General features: G+C 37.8%; 1 protein-coding gene across 1 annotated transcript in view; it reads right to left on the minus strand.

Moving 5' to 3' along the window:
- The window catches only part of VPS13B (vacuolar protein sorting 13 homolog B), an 823,218-nt gene that overhangs the window by 50,193 nt on the left and 749,208 nt on the right, over positions 1–23,817 (minus strand). The window contains exons 44-51 of the mRNA XM_032247702.1: positions 16,196–16,351; positions 7,811–8,074; positions 7,053–7,136; positions 6,699–6,874; positions 6,021–6,191; positions 5,481–5,682; positions 3,793–3,981; positions 1,297–1,443 (exon numbers count right to left, since the gene is read on the minus strand). Coding sequence (XP_032103593.1) covers positions 1,297–1,443; positions 3,793–3,981; positions 5,481–5,682; positions 6,021–6,191; positions 6,699–6,874; positions 7,053–7,136; positions 7,811–8,074; positions 16,196–16,351 — 1,389 coding nt within the window. The remainder of the gene's footprint in view (positions 1–1,296; positions 1,444–3,792; positions 3,982–5,480; positions 5,683–6,020; positions 6,192–6,698; positions 6,875–7,052; positions 7,137–7,810; positions 8,075–16,195; positions 16,352–23,817) is intronic.

A 23,817-nucleotide genomic window follows, 5' to 3' on the forward strand; every position in this document is an offset into this window, starting at 1 on the left:
AAAGTCAGGAAACAATAGATGCTGGAGAGGATGTGGAGAAACAGGAATGCTTTTACACTGTTGGTGGGAGTGAAAATTATTTTAACCATTGTGGAAGACAGTGTGGCGATTCCTCAAGGATCTAGAACTAGTAATACCATTTGACCCAGCAATCCCATTACTGGGCATATACCCAAAGGATTATAAATCATTCTACTATAAAGACACATGAACATGTATGTTTATTGCAGCACTATTCATGACAGGAAAGACTTGGAACCCAACCCAAATGCCCATCAATGATAGACTGGATAAAGAAAATGTGGCACATAGACACCATGGAATATTATGTAGCCATAAAGAAGAATGAGTTCATGTCTTTTACAGGGACATGGATGAAGCTGGAAACCATCATTCTCAGCAAACTAACACAGGAACAGAAAACCAAATACCGCATGTTCTTACTCATAAGTGGAAGTTGAACAATGAGAACACATGGGCACAGGGTGGGGAACATCACACACTGGGGCCTGTCGGGGAGTCGGGGGTGGGGGGATATAGCATTAGAAGAAATACCTAATGTAGGTGATGGATTGATGGGTGCAGCAAACCACCATGGCACATGTATACCTATGTAACAAACTTGCACATTTTGCACATGTATCCCAGAATTTAAAGTATAATAGTAATAAAAAAGAAAAATACCTAAGATGCAATGGAAAGAAAAGAAATCTCCCCTTACTCTCTTAAAATGTAACGATTCATTTTAATTGTACAAAGAACTGAACATTCTTAGATTTATTTTCCACATATTCTGCCATCAAGATCTTAACATAAATGAGCTGGTATATTTCCACATTATTCTCCTCATAACCACAGAGCTTACCACCAGCAGATCCACAGCTCAGTTAGGTCATAGCCTTTTGCTTGCATGGCTTCCCCAGGCACTGCAGCCTGTAAGGCAGATGTGCTTTTCCATGTGACCCAGGAGCCAGTCCTCAGGACAATGTCTCTGCTTGTGAGAGTCTAGTGAGCATGCTAGAGGACTGGGCTGGAGCCTCTGAGCAGATGGGGCACAGGCAGGATTAATCCAGCAGTGTGTCAGGGCCTGCTGCTTGGTAGCATTTCTGCTCATTAATTACCATGGAAGCAGTGACCATGACATTCGTGGTTTTAATTATAACAAAAATAAGTGAATTTCTCTTTACCTACATTCAGGGTTGGCTTTTTATCTGCTGTAGGTTAAAGAGAAGTTGATCCTATTTATTGTTTCTTTATCAAAACTTAGACAAAAGAATCATGTTATGATTTGCTTACCTCCTTTCCAGACTGGGGATTGGAGACAGATAGCTGTGGTTTATAAAATATTTGATATGGGGTATTATTGATTATTGTAGTCTTGTCTTCAATCTGAATAATTTGTATACCTTGCTGTACCATGGAGGAAATGCAGAACTGACAGAACTACAAGATAAATGAGAAAAATGTAATTTTGACAATACCGTAAGGCATATCAAAATCTCTTGAGTATTCCTAAAAGGTTATTTTATCTATTTGTCTGCCCAGGACAGTACCAATTTTACCTTTTTTTTCCCCAGAGTATTTAATGGTGTACCTTTCAGTCTCAGAAATGTTCCGGCCCCTGTCAGTATTTACCCTACAACAGGGTGCTTTAGCAACCCCATTACTTTGCAGCTGGTGACAGATGACGACTTGTTTTCAGCTTAGTTTACCAATAACCTCACAAAGTGTTCATTTAGAAAGCATGTGTATGTAAATAAATGTCACTCATCTTACTCGGCAGAATTCCACCCAGCCTCCCTCCTCCTCCTCATGCTCTCCCAGCAGCCACCTTACTAATGTCTGTGATGAACCAAGGAGAGTTCTGAGAACTTCAGTAATGACAATGACAAGACAGTCAGGACTGACCTTCATATATTGCAATATTGTGTTCCACTAGTTTCAAGTACTTTATACATATTAACTCACAAATTCCTCACAGTATCTACATAGGGGAGTTACTATCATCCCCATTTTACAGAAGAGGAAAGTGAGGCACAAAAAGGTTAAGCAACTTGCCTAAGGTCACAAACATGAAGAGGGTCTAACTAGGGGGTTGGAACCCAAGCAGTCTGGCTCTGTGGTGCTGCTCTTAACAACTACATGTACCAGTTCATTAACTTACCATGTTATGTAAAGAACAGTGCTCAGAGAAGATGTTTTCTGCTTAAACACACCCATCCAGTGAGTAATAATATCAGAGCATTGGTTTTTCAAAAGGTGGTCTGGAGACCCACAGGGAATCTCTGGGCATGGGGTCCCACGGTCAAAACTACTTTTGTAATAATAGTAAGATGCTATCAATCTTTTAGACTTGAATTCTCTCATGCATATAGAGTGGAGTTTTCCAGAGGCAATATGATGTGTGATATTATTAGTCTTGATAGCTGATGGAATATATGTTTGTATTCGTGTGTTTTAAAAATTTCTGTTTAAATTTTGAACCTGGTAAATATTGATACAACCCACAGAAACAAAAGGCCTTTGGGGATTCTCAATAATTTTTAAGAGTATAAAGGGGTCCTGAGTCACCACCAAAGCATAATGAGACATCAATATATTTTCCAGCAGTTCATTCATTGATTCACAAACAGTTATTCAACACTTGCTGTGGCCACTTTGTTAGGTGCTAGAGGTATTGGGTGTTGACTGACTATTATAACATTTTTTCCAGATTTTGATGGTAGTTCTCAACTTACAACTATTCAACTTTGGGTGATTCATGCTTACAGCTCTTTGCCATTTACACCCATGTTACAGTACTTTGGCCGTCAGAGCATAAACATGTGTTGCCCAGACAACTTTGAGGAAATGGATACCAGTCTTGAATGCTGAAGAAAGACCAATTTCTTTCTATCAAGGAAATTAATTTTTTTAAAAGTCATCAAATGACCCTAACTTTTCTCAAAAGACTTTTCAAAGACACCTGTCAAAAATCTAACTTCTCTCCCGAAAAAGGTCATTCTGAATTCTACTACGCTGATGCAGTATCCCTGCTTTTTCTAATTTGGGACAGCTACATAATGAAGACATTAGAAGTATAGCAAAAAACTGCCACATGGCACACTATGATATTGTACTTTAATATATAATGTGGTTAGTTATATTATTCAGCTAATTGGTTTTCATAGACTTTAGATTTATATTGAAAAGCACATACCATTTATATTTAAATGACTTATTATGCTTTTTGTATCCATCTCTAAAAACATGGGTACCGGTCCACTATTGAAGAATACAACTCCTTCTTACAACAGTGGTTCTAGGGAAGAATTAGAATTTTGGGAGAACATAACGAGAATTAGAATTAGGGGAGAACATAATTTTGCTCAGGATGTCCTTTCCAGAAACATAACCTTTGCTGCAGGAGGAGCCTTTGTCCTTTCACTCTATGCTCAGAATGTTAGTGACTCTACTTCCTGCTCTAAAGGAGGAGGCCAAGTACAATTTGTGGATATTCAGGAGTAAGTTCATTTTCTCCCCATGAACTATAAATCAAGTGACTGCTGAGTGTTCTGAAATAGAACAATTATTGGATAAATTATGTGACACAGCTTTTATCACTGGTGAAGGAAAAAAAGCACTGTAAAACAGAGAGGTCTAAGAAGTTAAGAAATCAAATGTTTTACTGTTATAAATTGTTTAGAACAAGTAATATGAAAAAGGTATTAAAAAGAAAAAGGCAGATTCTTTTTAAACATGTTAAGGGGATGGCACACTATTTCCTCCCAGACGCACAGACTTTGATCTTACCTTCTGATGTCCTGGAAAAGCACCAAGTCTTATTTCAGCATCAACAAACCCTTCTTCATCCAATGTCACTACTTCACCATTACCTCCATCTTTCCACTTTGGAGATGTCAGGTTATGGACCAGTTTAATTGCTACTGACTTGTGCACAGTGTTCGTATTTGCCCAGTATATTCCAATTTGAAAAGCTTCCTGGAAAAATAATATCTCAATTATAAAGTAATTTTCTTAACTTTGATATTTTTTACTTCAAATCTCAGGAATTTTTTTTTTTTTTTTTTTTTTTTGAGGGGGGTTTGTCCTTTTTTTCCCGGGGGTGGGGAGCATGGGCGGGGTCTCGGCCCCCCGCAACCTCTGCCTCCTGGGTTCAGGCAATTCTCCTGCCTCACAGCCTCCTGAGTAGCTGGGATTACAGGCACGCACCACTATGCCCAGCTAATGTTTTGTAGTTTTAGTAGAGACGGGGTTTCACCATGTTGACCAGGATGGTCTCGATCTCTTGACCTCGTGATCCACCTGCCTCGGCCTCCCAAGGTGCTGGGATTACAAGCGTAAGCCACTGCGCCCGGCCAGGAATTTTTTAAATATTATATAATAGGTCTACTAAAGCAACCAAATATCCCTCCATTTGTTTGTGTGTGTGTGTGTGTGTGTGTGTGTGTGTGTGTGTGTGTGCGCGCGCGTGCGCGCGCGTTTCTTTTTTTTTTTTTGTAATGGCAACATACATTTTATTTTGGTTCCCAATGTATTTTTTTTGATTCACAACAGAATTCATATTTACGGAAGGGAGGGGAAAACCAAACTCAAACAATGACCACGCTGTAAATACCAATGCCTTTAAAAACGGAAGGTTTCATCTCATTTGACAAGAGAATAATATGCAACATTAGGTCCATATTGGTCAACATTCCAATTCCATAAGGTAACATCATCTGATTATTTTATTTAAAAAAAGGAAAATGCAATTGAATAAAGATGTTTATGATGTGGAGCTCAAAAAAGGATTCTGAAATTGTTCTGTATCAGAAAAACATTTTATTTAGGAGTTCTTTTTAACTCTATTTTTTAATAGATTTGTGTGTCTTCTTGAAACAGACTAGCCTTCTAAAGATGATTTTGTTACAGAATATAAATCTTCCTGTGATATTCTGGTTTGTAATTAGATTTCTCTCTGTGTCAGTAATCATTCCACGTTTTTATAATAAACAACTGGGTAGACAGCCATAATTATGAACATCCAGGTCCACTTGTAAAGGAAAAGGGACCCTGACAAAAACAGTTGCTCTGAAACCCTCAATATCTTGCAGACTGCAGAGAACTTCAAGAAGAACAGCAAAGAATACCTAGGGTATGGATAAGCACACACGATGGCTCTATTTCCTTAATACATACTGATAGACCAGCCCTAATACTTATCAAATGTCCTATACACAATGGAAATGAGAATGTAGCTAATGTAAGTTATCAAATTTAATGGTAACTCAAGCACCAATAGTGTTGATGGTAAAAGAAAAAAAAAAAGACATCAGAAAAGTCCTTGATTATCAAAGAACATTCCATACCTCTTACATATGCATCTAAGAAGAATTTTTCACAACTGATTCATTCTGTTAAGATTATAAACACAACTTTACAATAAAATCTACTTGTTGAGAGAAAAGAATTCATATTAGTTAAAAAAGTTATAGTACCTGAAAATTAGGAGGAATAATAATTTTGCCAGCAGGAACCTGTAGAACAATCTTCTCTCCTTCAAATAGCCAGAGGTCCCATTTGGACTGATTGATAAGCAGGGCCCAGGGCAGAAGTTCTATCAACAAGGTTCTAACATATGGCTTCCAGACTGACAGCTTCACTCGCATTGGGCTATCCCACTGACTTAGCTGTTCATTCCTGTTCCAAATACCACATCCAAGAAACTCAATGAAATATGATAACTTTAATATTTGCAAAATATGTTTAAAGATTCCAGACACACAACGTTCCTGCATGATACCTCTTCATATCAGAATCTTTCAATGCTGAATTTGCATGCAGGAGAAAGCAACTTTTCATATAATTATGTTCTAGATCATGAGTAAAGAAATCTACAAAATACACCTACCAGATGATAAAAGGTAAGAATCTGACAGACACATGCACACACCACTTTTGGTATTTAGCATTTTTGTGAATGATCATTTGTTACTATTGAGACATTTTTGTAGAAAAAGATGGTTGAAGAATGTTACCTTTCAGAATCCTTCTTATTATAGGGCCAGATGGGTTGAAGTGACTTTTCTGGCCCATAAAATTCATCAAGGATCTGATTAACTGTGCCTTCAGGGTATACCTTAGTGGCTATTTGCTTAATGAGGGATGTTGAGATGGGAACCGCACAATCTGAAGGATCATATTCTTCTCTAGGAAATTGAAAGAAGAAACAAGCATAAATACCAGATTTCTAAAGTGGTCTACAATTTATTGAAAAATATTTAACTATAAATGTATTAGAGACAAACACCTTTTTGGTAGATTGAGTCCATTTATGGGACAGCATTTGGATGAACTGGGCCCTGACTTTTCCTCTTTCTTCCCCACCCCTCAATTCCTAGGTGTAGATCTCTATTCACATCTCCTTTACTACAGAAATCACGTGTCAATGAAATCTAAATTAAAATAAAATTTCTGATGATCCCTCTTGGTTATTTCTAAGCTTAATGAGAAAGGCTGATTTTTATCTAAAACTATAGATGAGAATAAGAGATCACTAGGCAGGGCATTTTAAAATAACATTCTCATATGATAAGAAATCATATAGAAAACTCCCACCACCCCCATCCTCCCACCCCCCTGCCGTCTCCTCAGTGCAAGGTTACTTTTCTACTTAATTTCTCTTAGGAAAATGTATGGAAGGACTTTTCTAGTACCTTGCTTGGAATGTCAGGTGATGTACGAGGTCAGGTTCTATGTTTTGCAGTGTTTTTTCCTGCCCTTTTCCTGGAATAATTTGTGTTTCACTCAATCCCAGACTCCTTTTCTCCAAATGTATGATAATGGGGTCTGGAAGATGACTCCTCATGATAAAAAGAGGGCTGAACACAATCTATAAAAATAAAAGGACAGAACAACTTTCATATTTGCTTTGTTGCAGTATTCCAGCTGTTTGATGCTGAAACAAACTTGTAATAAATCTCTTCCCTGGGTCACTCTGACCTTAATTTATTTCAGAACAGGAAAGGTCAGAGTCATATACCATATTTTAGGATTGGGAAAGCACTCACCATTCGTTGTTGCACTTGAGAGTTGGGTTCTAAAGTCAAAACTGTGCACCAGACATAAATAATGGAACTGTTTGAAGATGGCACCTGCACATGAAACAGAAAAGGATCCTATTAAATACTAAGCAGCTCACTAATTAATCAAAATAAGGCACAGATATATCAGTTTGGAAGATTAAAAAGAGTTTAAAGTTATAGGAAAAAAGCCATTATTTAAAAAAAAAAAAACTAAGCAAAAACAGACTTCGTTATGGCATAAAGCAAATGTGCAGTGAGTCAATGGGGCCAACTCTTTCCATAAAGACAAAGAGATTTGTGTAAGGAGAGACTGATATAAGACTAAGTGGCAGAATGAAACAGAATTTATCCTTTATGGGAATGAAAGTGATGATGGTAAAGACTGCGGAAGAGATAAAGTAACAGACCATCACAAAGATCCTTAAGTGAGGAGGATACCACCCCCACAGTCCCACCCCACTGCTAACCCTGGGGCATCAGAATCTTTTTCAAGATATCACTTGCATCTCGCAGGGACAGCGTCTTGGCTGTAAGAACTACTGGAACTGATACAAATGTATTGTCATGGGATGGGGAGGAAACAGTTTGAGAAGTACCATTCAAAGCCTTTCTGTATTGTTTCAGATCTCCCTCCTTTTGTATATATCACTTTTTAATAAATTAAGTGCTGTACAAGTAAAGAACATTTTGAGAAAATTTCATTGTGAAAGGTGCTCCATTCTAGATTGAACTTCTTCTCATACCTGAATGACAACGCTGTACTCGGGGGCTTTGGATTCCAGGCACACATCTCTTGACCAGTCTTCATCTCCTTTGGCCTTCACACACAGCTCTGTCAGCTCACTATTTTCTAGTATGTATGAAGGCAATTTCTGTTTGGCTGTGAGGCAGTCAAAATGTTCTCGAACTACAGCTTGCCCATCTTGACCAATGTAATGCTGAACGACTTTTAGTTCTATGCTTTGAGACAAGTAACTACAGATGATCTGTCTTCCACAGATGATAATCTAAAAGATAGTAAGTTATAGGAAAAAAGCCATTATTAAAAAAAAAAAAAACTAAGCAAATTCATCAATTCAGACTTCATTAGATGGAAATATGTTATCATTCAAACAGAGTAAACTATGTTGATGTTAATGGACAGAAAATGAAGTAATTAGCTTAAACAGAACAAGAAGGAAAAAAAGACCTGAAGTCAAGAAGAAATTTTGCTTTGGCCATGTTGAGTTTGCAGTATTTAGAGAACAGACATGTAGGAGGAGTCCAGTCCTCAACTAGAAATGTTGGTCTGGTGCTTGAGAGAAAATGTGCAGGTGGAGATCATGATTTGCGAAAGAAGAGCCTTGCAAATATGCACAAACAGAAGACAGTTTACCTGGAAGAGAGGGTGGAAGCTCAAACCCAGAAACTGACCATATTCCAGGGCAGACTTAGGTTGAGAAGCTAGAAAACGGTGCCAGAGAAGAAGGGGTGAAGGAGAAACGAGGTGAATCAGGAGACAGTAGTTTTGCTGAAGCCATAAGAGAAATGCCTGCCCAGAGAATCTTGTCAAGTGATGCAGAAATTGAAAAGATTGGAAATTCAAAACAATCATTTAGCTCTGGTAACTGAGAGGGCAATTGTGATCAATCTGTTCCTCGAAGTTGATTTTCAAGGGTTTATTGCACTCTTACCCAGTAAGAAATCTCTCTATAAACAGATAATACAAATAATCTTTAACACAGATATCTCATTTTTAAAAAATTTATTCAGTTTGCTTAGTTTTTTTAGACAGGGTCTTGCTCTTTCACCCAGGCTGGAGTGAAGTGGCATGACACAGCTCAATGCAGTCTCAATTTACCAGGCTCAAGCAATCCTCCCATCTCAGCCTCCTGAGTAGCTGGGTCTACAGGGAATGCACCACCCCACCTGGCTAATTTTTGTGTTTTTTGTAGGATGGGGTTTTACAATGTTGCCTAGGCTGGTCGCAAACTCCTGGGCTCAAGCAATCTTCACACCCCAGCCTCCCAAAATACTGAGATTACAAGTATGAGCTATTGTGACCAGCCTATACTGGATAAGTTTTATCTTTATAAACACACAGAATTATCCACTAAACCTATGGTTTATTCAACTTTACACCCAGGTAAGGGTATAGTTCATAGTAGGTATTAAGAAATGGGAGCCTTGGCCCGGTACAGTGGCTCATGCCTATAAACTCAGCACTTTGGGAGGCAGGGGTCGGCAGATCACCTGAGGTCGGGAGTTTGAGACCAGCCTGGCCAACATGGTGAAATCTCATCTCTACTAAAAATACAAAATTAGCTGGGTGTGGTGGCACACGCCTGTAATTCCAGCTACTCGGGAGGCTGAGACAGGATAATCACTTGAACCTGGGAGGCGGAGGTTGTGGTGAGCCAAGGTCGCACCACTGCACTCCAGCCTGGGCAACAAGAGTGAAACTCTATCCCAAAAGAAAAAAAAATGGGGCCTGGTATGGAGACTTATGTCTCAGTGCTTTGTGAGGCCAAGATTAAAAGTTTGAGACCAGCCTGGGGAACATGGCAAGATCCTATCTATACAAAAAATTTAAACATTAGCTAGGTATGGTGGTATATGCCTATTGCCCTAGCTACCTGGGAGGCTGAGGCAGGAGTATCACATGAGCCCAGGAGTCTAAGGCTGCAGTGAACTATAATTGCACCACTGTATTCCATCCTCAGTGACAGAGCAAGACTCTGTCTCTATAAAAAACATCAAGACAAATGTTTTCTTAAATTGGTTGAAATTGGAAAGGTAATACAAAATTTAATATGGTGAATTCTTTCAGAAAGCAAATTCTTCCGTAATATGAATATTCACCATAATTGGAGAAAATAGGACTTTCATATACTGAATTTCCTGTCTGTAATATTTTTCCAGATTATAACATACAAAGACACACACACACATACACACACACACACACACACACACACACACACACACACACACAATGTATGTACAGGTCTAAGCATATGATGTTTAATTTTATTATGTCAACTTGACTGGTCATGGTATGACCAGACATTTAGTCAAACATTATTCCGGGTGTGTCTGTGAGGGTGTTTCTGAGTGAGATGAACATTTGAAGTGGTAGACTAAGTAAGGCAGATTGTCCTCCCCAACATGGATAGGCATCATCAAACCAAATGAAGACCTAGTAGAAGGAAAAGTTTCAGTAAGAAGAAACTCATTTTGCCTTACTGCTTGAGCTAGAGCATTGGTCGTTTCTGGCCTTTGGACTTGGGATGAAGCATCAGCTCTTTTTGGGTCTTGAACTTGCCAGATTTTGAACTGGAACTTACACCATTGGCTCTTTTGGTTCTCAGGCCTTTGCACTCAGATGGGAGCTACACGTTGGCTCTCCTGGGTGTGCAGCTTGCTGACTGCAGATCTTGGGACTTCTCTAAGATTATGTCACATGTTTCATAATCATGAGTCAATTTATAATAAATCATTCTTTTTCCACACACCCATGCATGTGCACACACACATACCCTCATTAGTGCTGTTTTTCTGGAGAACACATTCTCATAGCAACCTTATAAAGTAGGTGCTACTATGATTCCCCATCTTAACAGAGAGAAAATGTACGCACAGAGATATTTAATAACTTGCTTGGTGTTATTAAATATCAGAGTCTGTTGATTATCACCCTGATAGTCTGTCTCTCATAAAATTAATATCTACTTATTAAGAAAACTTATAAGCTATAAAACAGAAAATAAAGGCTCCTCATTATAACATAAATATGTCACACACCATTGCTTCCCTTCCCAATAGCTGTTCTCTCCTTTCTCTTATTTTAAAAACCCTCATTTGATTTGGTTAGGTATCAAAAGGCAGCAAAAACTCAGGGAAGGTAGACACCTCCTTTGGCCCCCAGTGGCTGTATTATGATTGGTATAAGCCAATCCTGTTAATTCCATTCTCCTTTTGCCACTGATTAGAGTAAACATGGAACTTTATTTTGGCCAATAATATGAGAAGAAGACTGGTAAAAGGCTCTGGGAAAGATACTATTCCTTGATAATAAGGGAGACAATTTGAGAAGGGCAGCCTGTCTTTTCTGTCACGGAAGCTGTTATCAGAGGATGTATACCGCTTTTACTGCCATCTGAGACCAGGCAGGCAAATCCAAGAGAATGACAGAGAAGGAAATACAACACTGAGTTGCTTGGTTAGCCAATATTGAACCAGCCTTCTTCCTCCCTGTTAGGTGAAACAATAAACATAAAACAGAAAGAACAGTATCTGCCTCATTAACTTGCTATGAAGATTAACAAGCATATTTTGTAACTTCAAACTGAAAGCATCCTAATTGATACATTTTTCTATGTCACCAAGAGTTCTCTGTAACCATCAATTTTAATGAACTATTATTTACACAAATAATTATGAATAACTATTTACAAATGAACTATTATCATCACTATTTTTAGATGGGGGTCTTGCTCCATCACCCAGTGTACAGTGCAGTGGCAAGATTTCAGCTTACTGCAGCCTTGAACTCCTGGGCTCAAGGGATCCTCTTGCCTCACGAGTAGCTTGGATACAGGCACATGCCACCATGCATGGCTAATTTATTCTATTTTTTGTAGAGATGGGGTCTCGCTGTGTTGACCAGGCTAGTCTTGAATCCCTGAGCTCAAGTGATTCTCCTGCCTCAGCTTCCAAAAGTGCTGGGATCATAGGCACGAGCCACTACACTGGGCTACACTATTATTTAACCAAAAGAAACCTGCTAGATTGAGGAACCAAAAATTAACTGCCTCTGTTGTTTTAATTTGCATTATTTGAATGGTGAGGTTTAGCTTTTTCTGAAACATCTATTTCTCAGCTATCTGCTTATTTGAATTTTCTTTAGAAGGAGCACATCTGTAAAGCCAACCTGTGCTTAACTGTTATATTTCCCCTAGATACTCCAGCCATTATAATCTTTTAAAACTATGTTTTCACAATAACAAACCATAAAAGTCAACTGAACTATGGTCCTAAATTAGGAAGCAAACTTTTCTTTAGCATATTCTAGGGGTTACTAGACACTCATGATAAGTCTTATGATGCCATAGCATTGCCTAACTTTAAATAAACATTTGAAAACTCTGAAGCAGTATTTAACTCTGTTATTCTTGATGTGCCCGGGCCTGGCAATATATGCACATGGCTCTTGCTTCAGAACCTTTGGACCCCAGGAGATTTAGAAGAGAATTTTGCTGTCTCTCACAGAAACCACAGAATCTCTACAACCATCTGGGACTCACTTTGTTTAAAGACAAAGATCCTCTTGGTGGGTTTTTATAGTCTCATTTTCAACTAAAAAGCCTGTTAAATAGGCTTTCAAATTTGATAAAAAGAAAATTCTTAAAACTGGCCAGGGAGGGAAGGCCACTTTAAATGAAGGAAAATCCAAAAATGGCCACTCAAGTGGAGTTGCGTGCTTTCACGGCTGCTCCGGGGCCAGGTTCAGGAGACTTATATCTGCTTTTCTTCAAAGTGGCAAAACTTACAATGCCTTTATTTTGAAAATTATCGTTAGAATTTCAAGATTAATTTATCAGTGGAAGACAGCTACTTAATTTTTTAAATGCACAGTTTCTCTTTAATACACATTTCCAGGTTTCACACTAATTCCCCTCCTTCCCCAAAGCCACAAAGATGTGTATTGAAGATTTCCACATATGATTTTACTTAGCAGGTTTCAGAACTCTTATTAGATCAGTGCCAAGAAGAATAGTGATATTAAAGAATAACTCCAGAGCACCAGATGCACTGAAAAATGATATCCATGATTAAAAGTATGTGTATAAAGACACCATTATACATACATACATACGTACATTTGAGATTTTAGAGTAGTAAAGCTTTCTTCAACAAAAGGATGGGAAACATGGAAGCAAATAGGTGTACCTGAGTAGTAGCAGAACATACAAAGTTTCTACGAAACTTTCTGTGGTCAATTTTCATTCAATTGGGGAAATGAAAGGGGTACAGGAAAGACAAAGCACAGATAACCCAACATCAATATTAAAAAAGAGCTTTAGCAATTCTCCATTATCCAGGGGCAATAAGGTACATCTCGGATCTGCATACATTCAGTGTGGTTAAGGTACATCAGGGATCTACATACACTCACCTCCCCAAATAGGCCTTGGTAATTAGGCAGCTGCAGTTTATTGCAAATTTCCAGGCCCAGGTGGGGTAGAAGGAAAGAAGCCAAGATGTGAGGGAGGCAAGAATCCACAAAGCTCTTCTGAAGCTTAGTTCCCTTCTTCCTTCCTAACCTTGCCAATTGAGGAAATCCTATGTCTCTGATGTACTTTAACCAGAGCAAATCTGAACGCTAAACTACCCTGACAGCAAAAATTACATCCAATTGAAAAAGACGTTTAACAATTTTGCTTGTGGGTGTGTGTACCTGAGTGCGTGAGGGGGGAGGGGAGAGGTAAAACTATGAGAATTTTTTAGAAATGTATTTTTCAAATAACCAACTTTTATGACATTTGGTAGGTATACTGTTGCAATGTGTAATATCTGTCCAGGAACACTGTATATATTAATTTATCCCTGAAATTTAACATTGTTTCTTGAAAATACATAGTATCTATACAAGAATGAGGCACTATTGTTACAACACAAAAAAGTCCAACTAGTGTTACTCATGCCTAATAAGATTTCATTAGAATAATTGGAAGTACAGTGTTTTGGGCTATGGCAGGAGGGCAGGCACGTTGTAAGCATTTTATATAAACAAACTCAGTTAATCCTCACACTAACTTCTTGAGGAAGGCACTATTACTATCCCCATTTTACAGATGAGGAAATTGATTCACAAAGTTTAAATGACTTACTGAAGATCACACAGCTAGCAAGGGAACAGAGTCAAGTTGCCTATGATCTTAACTATCAGGATATACCATTGAAACAATTTCTGTATGGAGGGACCCTGCCATTTCGGTAACTGGTAAATGTTCCAGCAGCCACACTAAAAAGAGCTGAGCCACCTGGGAAAGTTTAGACTGGAGCTATGGTAGTCAAATTGTGGTCCCAAACCAGCAGCATTGGCAGCACCTGGGAACTTGTGAGAAATGCAAATTACAGGCCACACCCAATCTGAAACTCTGGGGTTGGGACCCAGCAATTTGTGTTTTAACAAGCCCTCCAGGGGATTCTTGATGCAAACTCAAATTTGAAAAGGCCTAGGGAGAAGGAAACCAAAGGGAAACATGCTAGCTTCCCTTATGTTTTTGAACGGCCATAATGTAGAGGAGAGGTGACTTGTGGAGTCCTCACAAGTTTTGTGCTTGTTGCATATGCCTCACAGTTCTAGGGAATGGAGAAAGGTGGTGGAATGGTGAAAGATTTTTGGTTTAAAATTAGGAAAAAAAACTTAGCTTGTAGTAGCCAACAACAGAAAGGGCTGTTGTGTGAGGGAATGCACCTCATGTCAGCTGAACTATTCGAAGAGGTTGGATGACCTTTTCTCAGACATGATATTGAATGAGAAGGTGGATAAGACATTCTTGAAAGACCATGAGTGACAGAATCAGAAAACCAGTATATACTTACTGGGCAGATAGTCACTGAGAGCAAATTCACGTAAGAATGTTCTGAGGGCAGATGGGAGTTAGTGACACTTCTTGCTCTTATGACTCTTTGGCTCAGTGCTCACACTAGCAGGCCAGTCCCCGCAGGAATCCTTTAGTAAGACTCATTTGTCCCATGTTTGTCTCTTTATTTATGCTATACAGTCTACTTGAAATGCTGTCTCTTAATCCAAATTCTACAATATTTTCCAAAGCCCAGCTCAAGTCATATCTTCTCAGTGAAACCTCTAAATTCCCTTTATACTTACGGTCAGTTATATACACTGTTGGGCTTACATAAAATTGCAATTTAAAAGCAAAGGTTGTATCACATACTTGGTGTTTTGCATTTTACCTTTTTCCACTGTAGGCAATCAATAAATATTCTGAGGAATGCTCAGTTAATTGGGAAGGATCTTCCACGTATCTTTTCTGAGACTCCTCTGCTACAGTTCTTTTTATTTCTGTGGCCCACAATAATAAGATCATCAAGTCCAGCTCCTTGGTTAGGTGCAGACCAAGAATGCATATGGTGTGGGTCCTACTGTTCATCTCTCTAGTAGCTTCCTGTTTCCTCCTTGGCATGCACCAACAGAATAGCTCCTGCTGCTCCATAGGGGAAGCTCTCCTTTTCCAGAGACTAAGTGCTGTTTCTATCATGTCCTCAGTTCACATAAGCTCTGGATAGACTGTTACAATCCAGACGTAGACGTATATGTTGAAACTCTTATGACAAACCCAGTTGTTATGTGTGCAGGGAAGCCAGATTTCAGATTTTAATACTTCCTTTTTTTCTTTCTACTCTTGTCATATGCTCCATGCTTGAAAAACATCTCTAGAAACCACATTTCCACATCTTAAGAACACAAAAAAAGTGTCAGATACTTTTTTTTCCCTTTACAGTCTTAGAACTTCAAAAACAGCCAAAAGGAAGTTTTATAAAATACATAAAAATATGTGCTGAGAGCTAAGGTTTTATATGCCAAGAGTTAGGCTGCAGTGAATTTTTACTGCAGTTCATATTAACTCCTAGGAAAAGAAAAGCTTGCTGGAGACCCAGGCCCACTCTGTCATGGGAGAATATCACAGCACTTCTTCACAGATCGTTCTCACGTGCATGAGAACCAACTCTTGGTTATCCGCTGGTGGATTATCCAGGGTTCCCACTACTCTTTGCTGCTTTTCCTTCTCAATAAAGGACTTTTGGCTATTTCACAGCTCATTAGCACCTCCACTAGAAGGTAGGTGGTGACAGGGAGAAGAGGTGAAACTAAAATCAGTAAATTTTACTGCTCGTTAGCAGCTCTTGTAAAAGAAGTGGGACAAAGGGTTTGAAGCCATCATCATTGTCAGGATCTTAGACAAGCATTTATTAAGTGCTCACATGCATGGTAGTAGTAAGTATAACTAGGCATAACCACTGTGATTTTTAAAAAGTTATTAATTATTTTCATTTAGGTCTCATCTCCATTACACTGTATAATTAAGAGGTGTCTGCGTCATGAACACAAAGAAACATACCTGTTTTTGTACTCCATTGAGTTGCTGAACCTTGATGATGAGAGAAGCAGTTCGACCCTTGTACTGAATTGTTCTAATAAAAGTCCCAGCATGGTCCACACTGAAAGGCTCTGACCAACGCCAGTTGCCCCAACCTTCAATACAGATGTGTAACAGCTGGAGAGAAAAACAATAATCGTCATAATGCCAAACATGCCAACAAAAATCTCGTCCTAAAATGAAAGTCTCATTGCTGGAAAACCTTTCCATTTGTAATATTCAGCATCTGTTTTCTTTCTAACCTGCATTATTCATCCACTTTCAGCTTATTCCACCAGGCTAAGAATAGCAAATATGCCACATAGAGTCAATGTGGTTTTTCAGATCACATTTTAAACCTTCTTAAAAATAATTGTCCTATCAAATGGTAAAAGGCCTGCTGAACATTTGAGAAAAGACCATTTCATTCATCTGGAGGACAAAAAGGTTGAAATGTGAGATCAAAGAATCTTGGTATTGGCTGATAGTTTATTCCTTCTTATGGCTAGACAATAATTAAAGCTAAATTTAGTTTGTGTTTTTGTTTTTGTTTGTTTTTTTAACCATAAACTGCCATGCCTTATATTTTTCTTCTGATAAAGAACAAAATAGCAATTTGAAGATGCAATTCATTTAATATACTCTCCTTCTGAGATCACAGATACGTCAAATTAGAAATACCCTCAACATTTAAAATGTAAGATATGATGTATCTGTTCTATTTTTTAGTTATATACTTTTGCAACTTTTACCAATTGAGTTTCCTGATACATATTTATATTTATTCATGTAGCATTGCCACATCTGGTCATATTTGGATTTGTTGTGTGGTCATTCAAATATGTCCCATTTCTACTCTTACCCACTAACTGCAGCTAAGAAAATCAGTTTAACCACATGAGTATTCCAAAAATTATATAATAATTAGTACTACTTTAGGAAACAGGTTTAAATGAAAACAATGTTCTATGATTTTTAAGTACAAGGAAAGAAAACTGACATTTTAAGAAAAATATATTTACATCATATGCAAACAATTTAAAGATTTCCTTCACATCACATATAATTTTTAAACAGAGCTAACTCAAGGTAAATCTCATGAAAAACTCACAATTAGTAAACAGAATAAAACTTTGAAAACATCCTGTAAGACTGTCTTAAAAGGCCCCTATAATAAATACATTAAGGATTTACATGGAAATTGCAATAATATTAAACATCTTGGTGGAAGCAGATTATTTTTTAGTTTCAGTGTTAGGAGGAGTCGCGATAACATGCTTAAATTTAAAAATTTCCCAAGGTCATCACAACATACATTTTTGATGTTAAGATAGGGCTTTTAAAAAAAATCTGAATACATTATTAAAAAAAAAAAATTCTCCTAACTCATCTCCTTGCTAATATGGCCTCACTTCAGTTCTTCCTCCACACTGCCAGTGATCCTGTGATAGTAAAAGGCTATGAGTTAGGTGACTTCTAAAAAAGGCTAACAGCTAAGAAAACACACATGTACAAGCACACACACACACACACACACACACACACACACACACACCCATGGATAGCAAATACCTTTAGGGAAAATATGGCCTTATATATACTCTACAACATAAAAGTACCAGCATATCTTTGATATTTAAGTATTAGTAACAGAGAAAAAAAGAAAAATAGCAGTGTTTGAACCATTTCAGTTTTTTATAGCAGCAATTGGGAATCAAGCTCAGGGTACACACGAAACTAAAAGAAATAAGAAAGTTGTTTTCTTTGGACAGGCTAGTAGCTGAAAATGACAAAAAAAAAAAAAATGAGGCAAGGTACCTAAGATTAAACTCAGTTATATTTTTCCTGAACATTTCATAGACTCTAGAGAAAGTTTAAATGCACACAATGTAATTTTAATTGAAGAATGTTCACATTTGCATATGAGCTCAGTTTTAGATAGCTGCTCACTCTGTGCACACAGCTTTTAAGGACTGAATGTCACCAAGGAATATGCTGTCAGGTTTTGCTTGGCAGCTATTTGTTCTCAGAATGTTGGCACAGATATTTTCTTTGAATTATGAAAATTTAGATATGTTTAGATTTAGTTCACACAGGAAAATTAAGTGGGAGAAAAACATTTGTAATACTTCTTCTCACATGCATCACCAATGGAACATTTGTAATGTTTGGTCTACTGTTAAAAAACATCTAAATATCATTGGCAATTAGATGCATATAATTCATTAGGAAAGAACTACATTCTTAAGAGAGAAATCAACAAAAAGAAATTCAGGAGGCCTAGCGGTACTTCAGCCCTCCTTCCAAAGGTGTAATCACCCCTGCCTGGGAACCTGTGGCATTGGATTTGGGTACTGGATGGCAGTGAGTGCTCAGATACCCACAGACACCTAGTTAAGGTGAGAGGTTTTGTTATTGTTGGACCCACTGACTAAATTTCACTGCTGTAGGTACTGTAAGTCTCCATTTAGTAACAAATACTTGCATACCTATTTTTATTTCTATACAAAAAGAAGCATAAAATCAGCCACAAAAATATGAGATTTGTGTTAGACTACCTGATTCACATCAGATTTCTATCATCACCCAATATATTTTCATTACTCAAGTACTATAAGGAAGGCAATATGCTAGGCACTATGGAGGAAATACAGAGGAAGAGATGTGCTCTCTGCCCCGCAAAGAGCTTATGATCTTACAGGGAAAATAAGGTAAGAACAAATAACTAACATGAGGCAGTCAGGAAAGGAGAGGAGCAGTCACATAGTAGTCCAGATAAGGAAGGGCCTGTTTCAGGTTGCTGTGATTAAGAAAACATCAGGCAGCAGCTGGGTCTCAGAGTTTGGGTAGGATTTCAACTGGCAAAGATAACAGTTCCTTCCCATGCCAAAAAGACAATGTGAGATATGCAAAGTAGTATGCATGCTCAGGACAAGGTTAATCATCCCAATTGGCCAGAGAAAAGGGAACATGGAAAAACGGGTTGGGGGATAAGGTTAAATACAAAGATTTAGATTGTGGCTGGCACTGATTTACTAAACTAAGGAATTTGAACTTTATGCAGGAATTAGTGGATAGTCACTGATACCTTCCCAGCAGGCAAGCAGTGTGCTGACAAAGAGTAAGAGGACGTGGAGAGGCAGGAAGACTGCAGGAGTCAGGATGAGGGGTGATGTGGGCTAGAAATACAGGGTAGAGGAAACCAGTGGGCTTCACAAAAAAATAACTATTCCTTCTGCCTGAAGCCCAAGGCATTTTTATGTTCTTTTAACAATTGCAAAATTTTCTTTCCACTTCTTTTCTATTAAGATTTTCCTTCCTTCCTTTCTCTACCATCATTCAGTCTATCCAGGCTTTTCAGTCTCTTTGGTCTACTTAGACAGTGTCTAGTATTTTTCCACTTGGGGGAAAAGTCAAACAGGAACCATTCTTGCTGGAAGTTTTCGATGACAACTAAAACTAAGCAATAAGGCAGGTTCTACAGCGGCCACACTCGATGGAAGGTCCCAAGAGGCTACATGTTCTTTTTTTCCAGCAGACCCCCAGTGCTGCGCTGGCAGCCAGACTAAATTCATAGTTTTCCCGCTGAAGACCTCAGATGGAAGCATATACAGCTTTCAACTCATTTTTTTTTTCTATACAAAATAAAACTTAAAACAAAATTACTGATCTGGGAATTGGGGATCAGCTCTGAGGACCACCCACAGTTTTGTCCAAAGGGAGAATATATTTAGGAGGAAAGAAAAATAAGATAAAATCTAGGAAGTCAGAATACACCAAGGAAGAGAAAGAAAAAGTGGATGGTTAAGTAATAAATGTTAAGCTACATCTTAAAACATAAATGATAAAGGTACCAAATACTTTTTTGTGAACTTACATATTTCACTACTCATTTTAAAATTATTGTCAAGATTTTTTCCACTTCGATAATCACAAATTAAAAATTTGTCTTCACATTCATTTGTGGGTTTTTTTTCCTGCATTTTATAATAATTTACCCTACAGTAATATGTAATGTTCTAAAAAGAAACTGAAGATTTAAACAACTTCAAAACTTTTCCCAAATCATTGAATTAATTGTAGAAATTTTAGGAGTTCTTAAAAATTAACATGCAATCAAAGTGAAATAAACTACTAAACATATATATTCTAGTAATATATTTTTATATATTATATATTTATATATGAAAACTTAGGCACCATTTGTTTTTATTATTTTTTAGAGAGAGTCACTCTGTTGCCCAGCCTGAAGTGCAGTGGCATGATCATAGATAATTGCAACCTTGAACTGCTGACCCCTCAAGTGATCTTCCTGCTTCAGTCTCCCGAGTAGCTAGGACTATAGGTCCACCATGCCTGGCTTTTAAACATTTTTTTTTTTTTTTTTTTAAGATGAGGTCTTGTTATTTTGCCCAGGCTGGTCTTGAACTCCTGGCTTCAATTAATTCTTCCCCTTTGGCCTCCCAAAGTGCTAGGATTATAGGTGTAAGCTATTGAACCTGGCCCATTTATGTTTTAAACTTCTAAATTCATCACAATATCCCAAGAGCCTAGTGTATAGCAGGCATTCAATAAATATTTGTTGAATGAATAAATCATGATTAATACAAAATAACCAAAAGTAAATATTTTAAAACATTAGTGGTGATATTTGTGCATAAAATGGTATCATAAAATATGTAGGAGTGGCTGCTGGGGCCACAGACTGCAGCCACTCAGTCCCCAAGTCAGCCCCCAGTTGTGGTCCCCAGGCAATTACTGTACCAAACAGGATGTGCCAGATACTTGATAGGAGGTTGGTCAAATGCCCAAATCCTGGTGAATGTGGTCACCCTGCCTCCTGTTTTCTTCAGACCAAGACATGGGCACTGGGTACTATTCCTGGGCCCACTCAATGCAGATCATGAAGGCAGAAAACACTGTGACCACCAACGGCTGCCGGCCAGCAGCCAAGCAATTCTGCAACTCCAAGACAGAATTCCTGCTGCCTCATGGCGTCCTGTGTCGCCAGCACAAGCCAAGCTTCACCGCCAAGACCCAACCCCTTCTTCTAGGTGTTGGGCCCTCTCACCCCAGGTCTGTCCAAATAAACTCAAGAATGTCAAAACAAAACCAAAACCAAAATGAGTATTAAATCTAAATATTTAGAACAGTTTCCTATTTTGAATGACCTTTCAACACAGGAGATTTGTCTTACAGGGATAACAATATTAGATTAAACAGCAAGTCAATGTAATACCTTAGATTCATAATTCAGATACTGCAGTACTGATACTAAAATATCAAGTAGGCCCCTAATGATACAACAGGTGAGCATCATGAGTAAAAACTAAGTTAAAATACTAAAAAAATTATTGCCTATCCAAAATACTATCTGGAAAGTCAACTAAATCACTTGCTTGGAATACATGAGTCTAAGTGGAACTGATAGTACATTCTACACTTCTAAATTAGCATAAAAATGAAATATGTTGCTCATTATTGCTTTTTCAGGGAATTTGAAATTCAGGATGTTCAGAGTATCCGAAATAATACCAGATACCAAGTAGAAAAAATTCTAGGTAATGACTAATGCTTGGTGTCATGATCCAATGCTGAAATCTTTAACGCTGAAACTCTTAGGGCCCTATATATCCTTTCACATTTATAGAATACAATTTCTACAATAAGTTGAAGTAAATACAACTCAACTACTCTTGGACTCTTTGATGTAGTTTGCTCTGGTAGGAAAAAGAAAAAGAGAACGTAAGCTCAACTGTGAAAGCCTTTCTAAATCAATCTCTCAGGATGTAATATAATAGAGGCTGCACTGTCATGATACAAGTGTTGGCTAGGTTATTCTTCCACAAAATATGGGTGCTATTCTTCCACAAAATATGGGTGCTGTAGGTTTTCCCTCAAGATTATTTGGTTAATTGAAGGCCACAAATACTGTGCAATTAGCATGAAACAACCTCTTACTGTAAAGGGAAACCCAACACATTCATAAAAAGCTGTTTGGAATGAAAATTGTGGCTGAAAGGTAATCCTTATATCAAAAATCTTAGTTGCAATACCTATTGATGCATCAATTCTATGAAATAATTTATCCTAAGGTAATAGTTACAGATGTGTGTAAAAAACGTATGCTTATCCCAGCCTTATTTTAATAATAAAAGTTTGGCAGCATTAGGAAATTGGTTAAATAACATATGGTAAAAATAAAAACAGCTTTCCTTTATTAGACATTATGTGTCAAGCACTGGGGGAAGTACTTTTTAATATTACTTATTTCTTAACACACTCTTGTAAGGTAGACACTTTTGTTCCCTTTTACAGATGAAAAAACAAATGGAGATACACAGAGGCTGAGTGATTTCTTCAGGGCCAGAGTACTGGGGAGGGAAAGATATAAGATCTGAACTTATTCAGAGCCTCTACTCACAACTATATTTACACTGTAGAGTGCTTTCAAATGACTGAAAAACAATCATAGCATGAAAACATGTTAATGCTATCAGTTAACAATCAAGTGAAACACACACATTACAAAAAGGTATGTGCAGTACACCTCATTTTTGTAAAACAAATGAACAAAAAGTATATATGCCTATTCCAAAGGAAGGCAAAGGCTAGAAATATGCCATAATGCTAACAGTGGTTATTTCAGGGTTATAGGATTATGCATTTTAAGTTTCCTTTTTTTAACGTTGTGTTTTGTGTGCTTTCATGTAATTTCCAAATTTTATATTATAACTATGTCTTATTTGGCAATCAGACAAAAATTAATGTTATTAAAATAAAAAAATGTCTAATAGGATGCATATGGAGGCCACATTTTAGGTAAAAAGAAATTATGCATTTCTATTTTACAAATTCAAATTCAGCCTCTTACAGGAAGTATCCCCATATGTCATAGTCAAAGCCAAATTTTCCCAACAAGAGGGTGACATGCTCTTCAGTTCATCTCTGTAGCCTCCACAATTCCTAGCAGAGTCTGGCTTGCTATATTGCTATATTACATATTCACATGATTCTTAGGAGCCATTTAATGTGATTATGTGAAATTTTTCCCCTAGGGCAACAGCTTGCTTTTGAGACAAGGTCTCCTTTTATTGCCCAGACTTGAGTGCAGTGGCACGATCATAACTCACTGTAGCCTCAACCTCCTGGGCTCAAGTGATCCTCCCACCTCAGCCTTCTGAGTGGCTGAGACTACAGACATGCACCACAATGCCCGACTAATTTTTGTATCTTTTGTAGAGATGGCATGTTGCTGTGTTGCTCAGGCTGCTTTTGAACTTCTGAGCTCAAGCAATCTGCCCACCTTGGCCTCCCAAATTGCTGGGACTGCAGACGTGCGCCACTGCACCTGGCCTAATTTTGCAAATATTTTTAAGGATTTACAGCAATTAAATGTTTACTATAAGCCAACTAACTGTACTACACATGGTAGACATAGAAAAGAACTAGACAGTTTACTTGGGCTGAAAATGCTTACAATATAATAGGATAAACAGGTATTCAACAAGAATAATTACACTGCAAAATTTTCTTAGAGTAAGAAAAACATAGGGCTTCAGGGGTGCTCTGCTTGGGGAAGTTAAAAGTTTTGCCAGAGAATG

The sequence above is a fragment of the Sapajus apella genome, unplaced genomic scaffold (genome assembly GCF_009761245.1).
Source record: "Sapajus apella isolate SASKATOON/1434 unplaced genomic scaffold, GSC_monkey_1.0 scaffold3, whole genome shotgun sequence".
Lineage (NCBI taxonomy): Eukaryota > Metazoa > Chordata > Mammalia > Primates > Cebidae > Sapajus > Sapajus apella.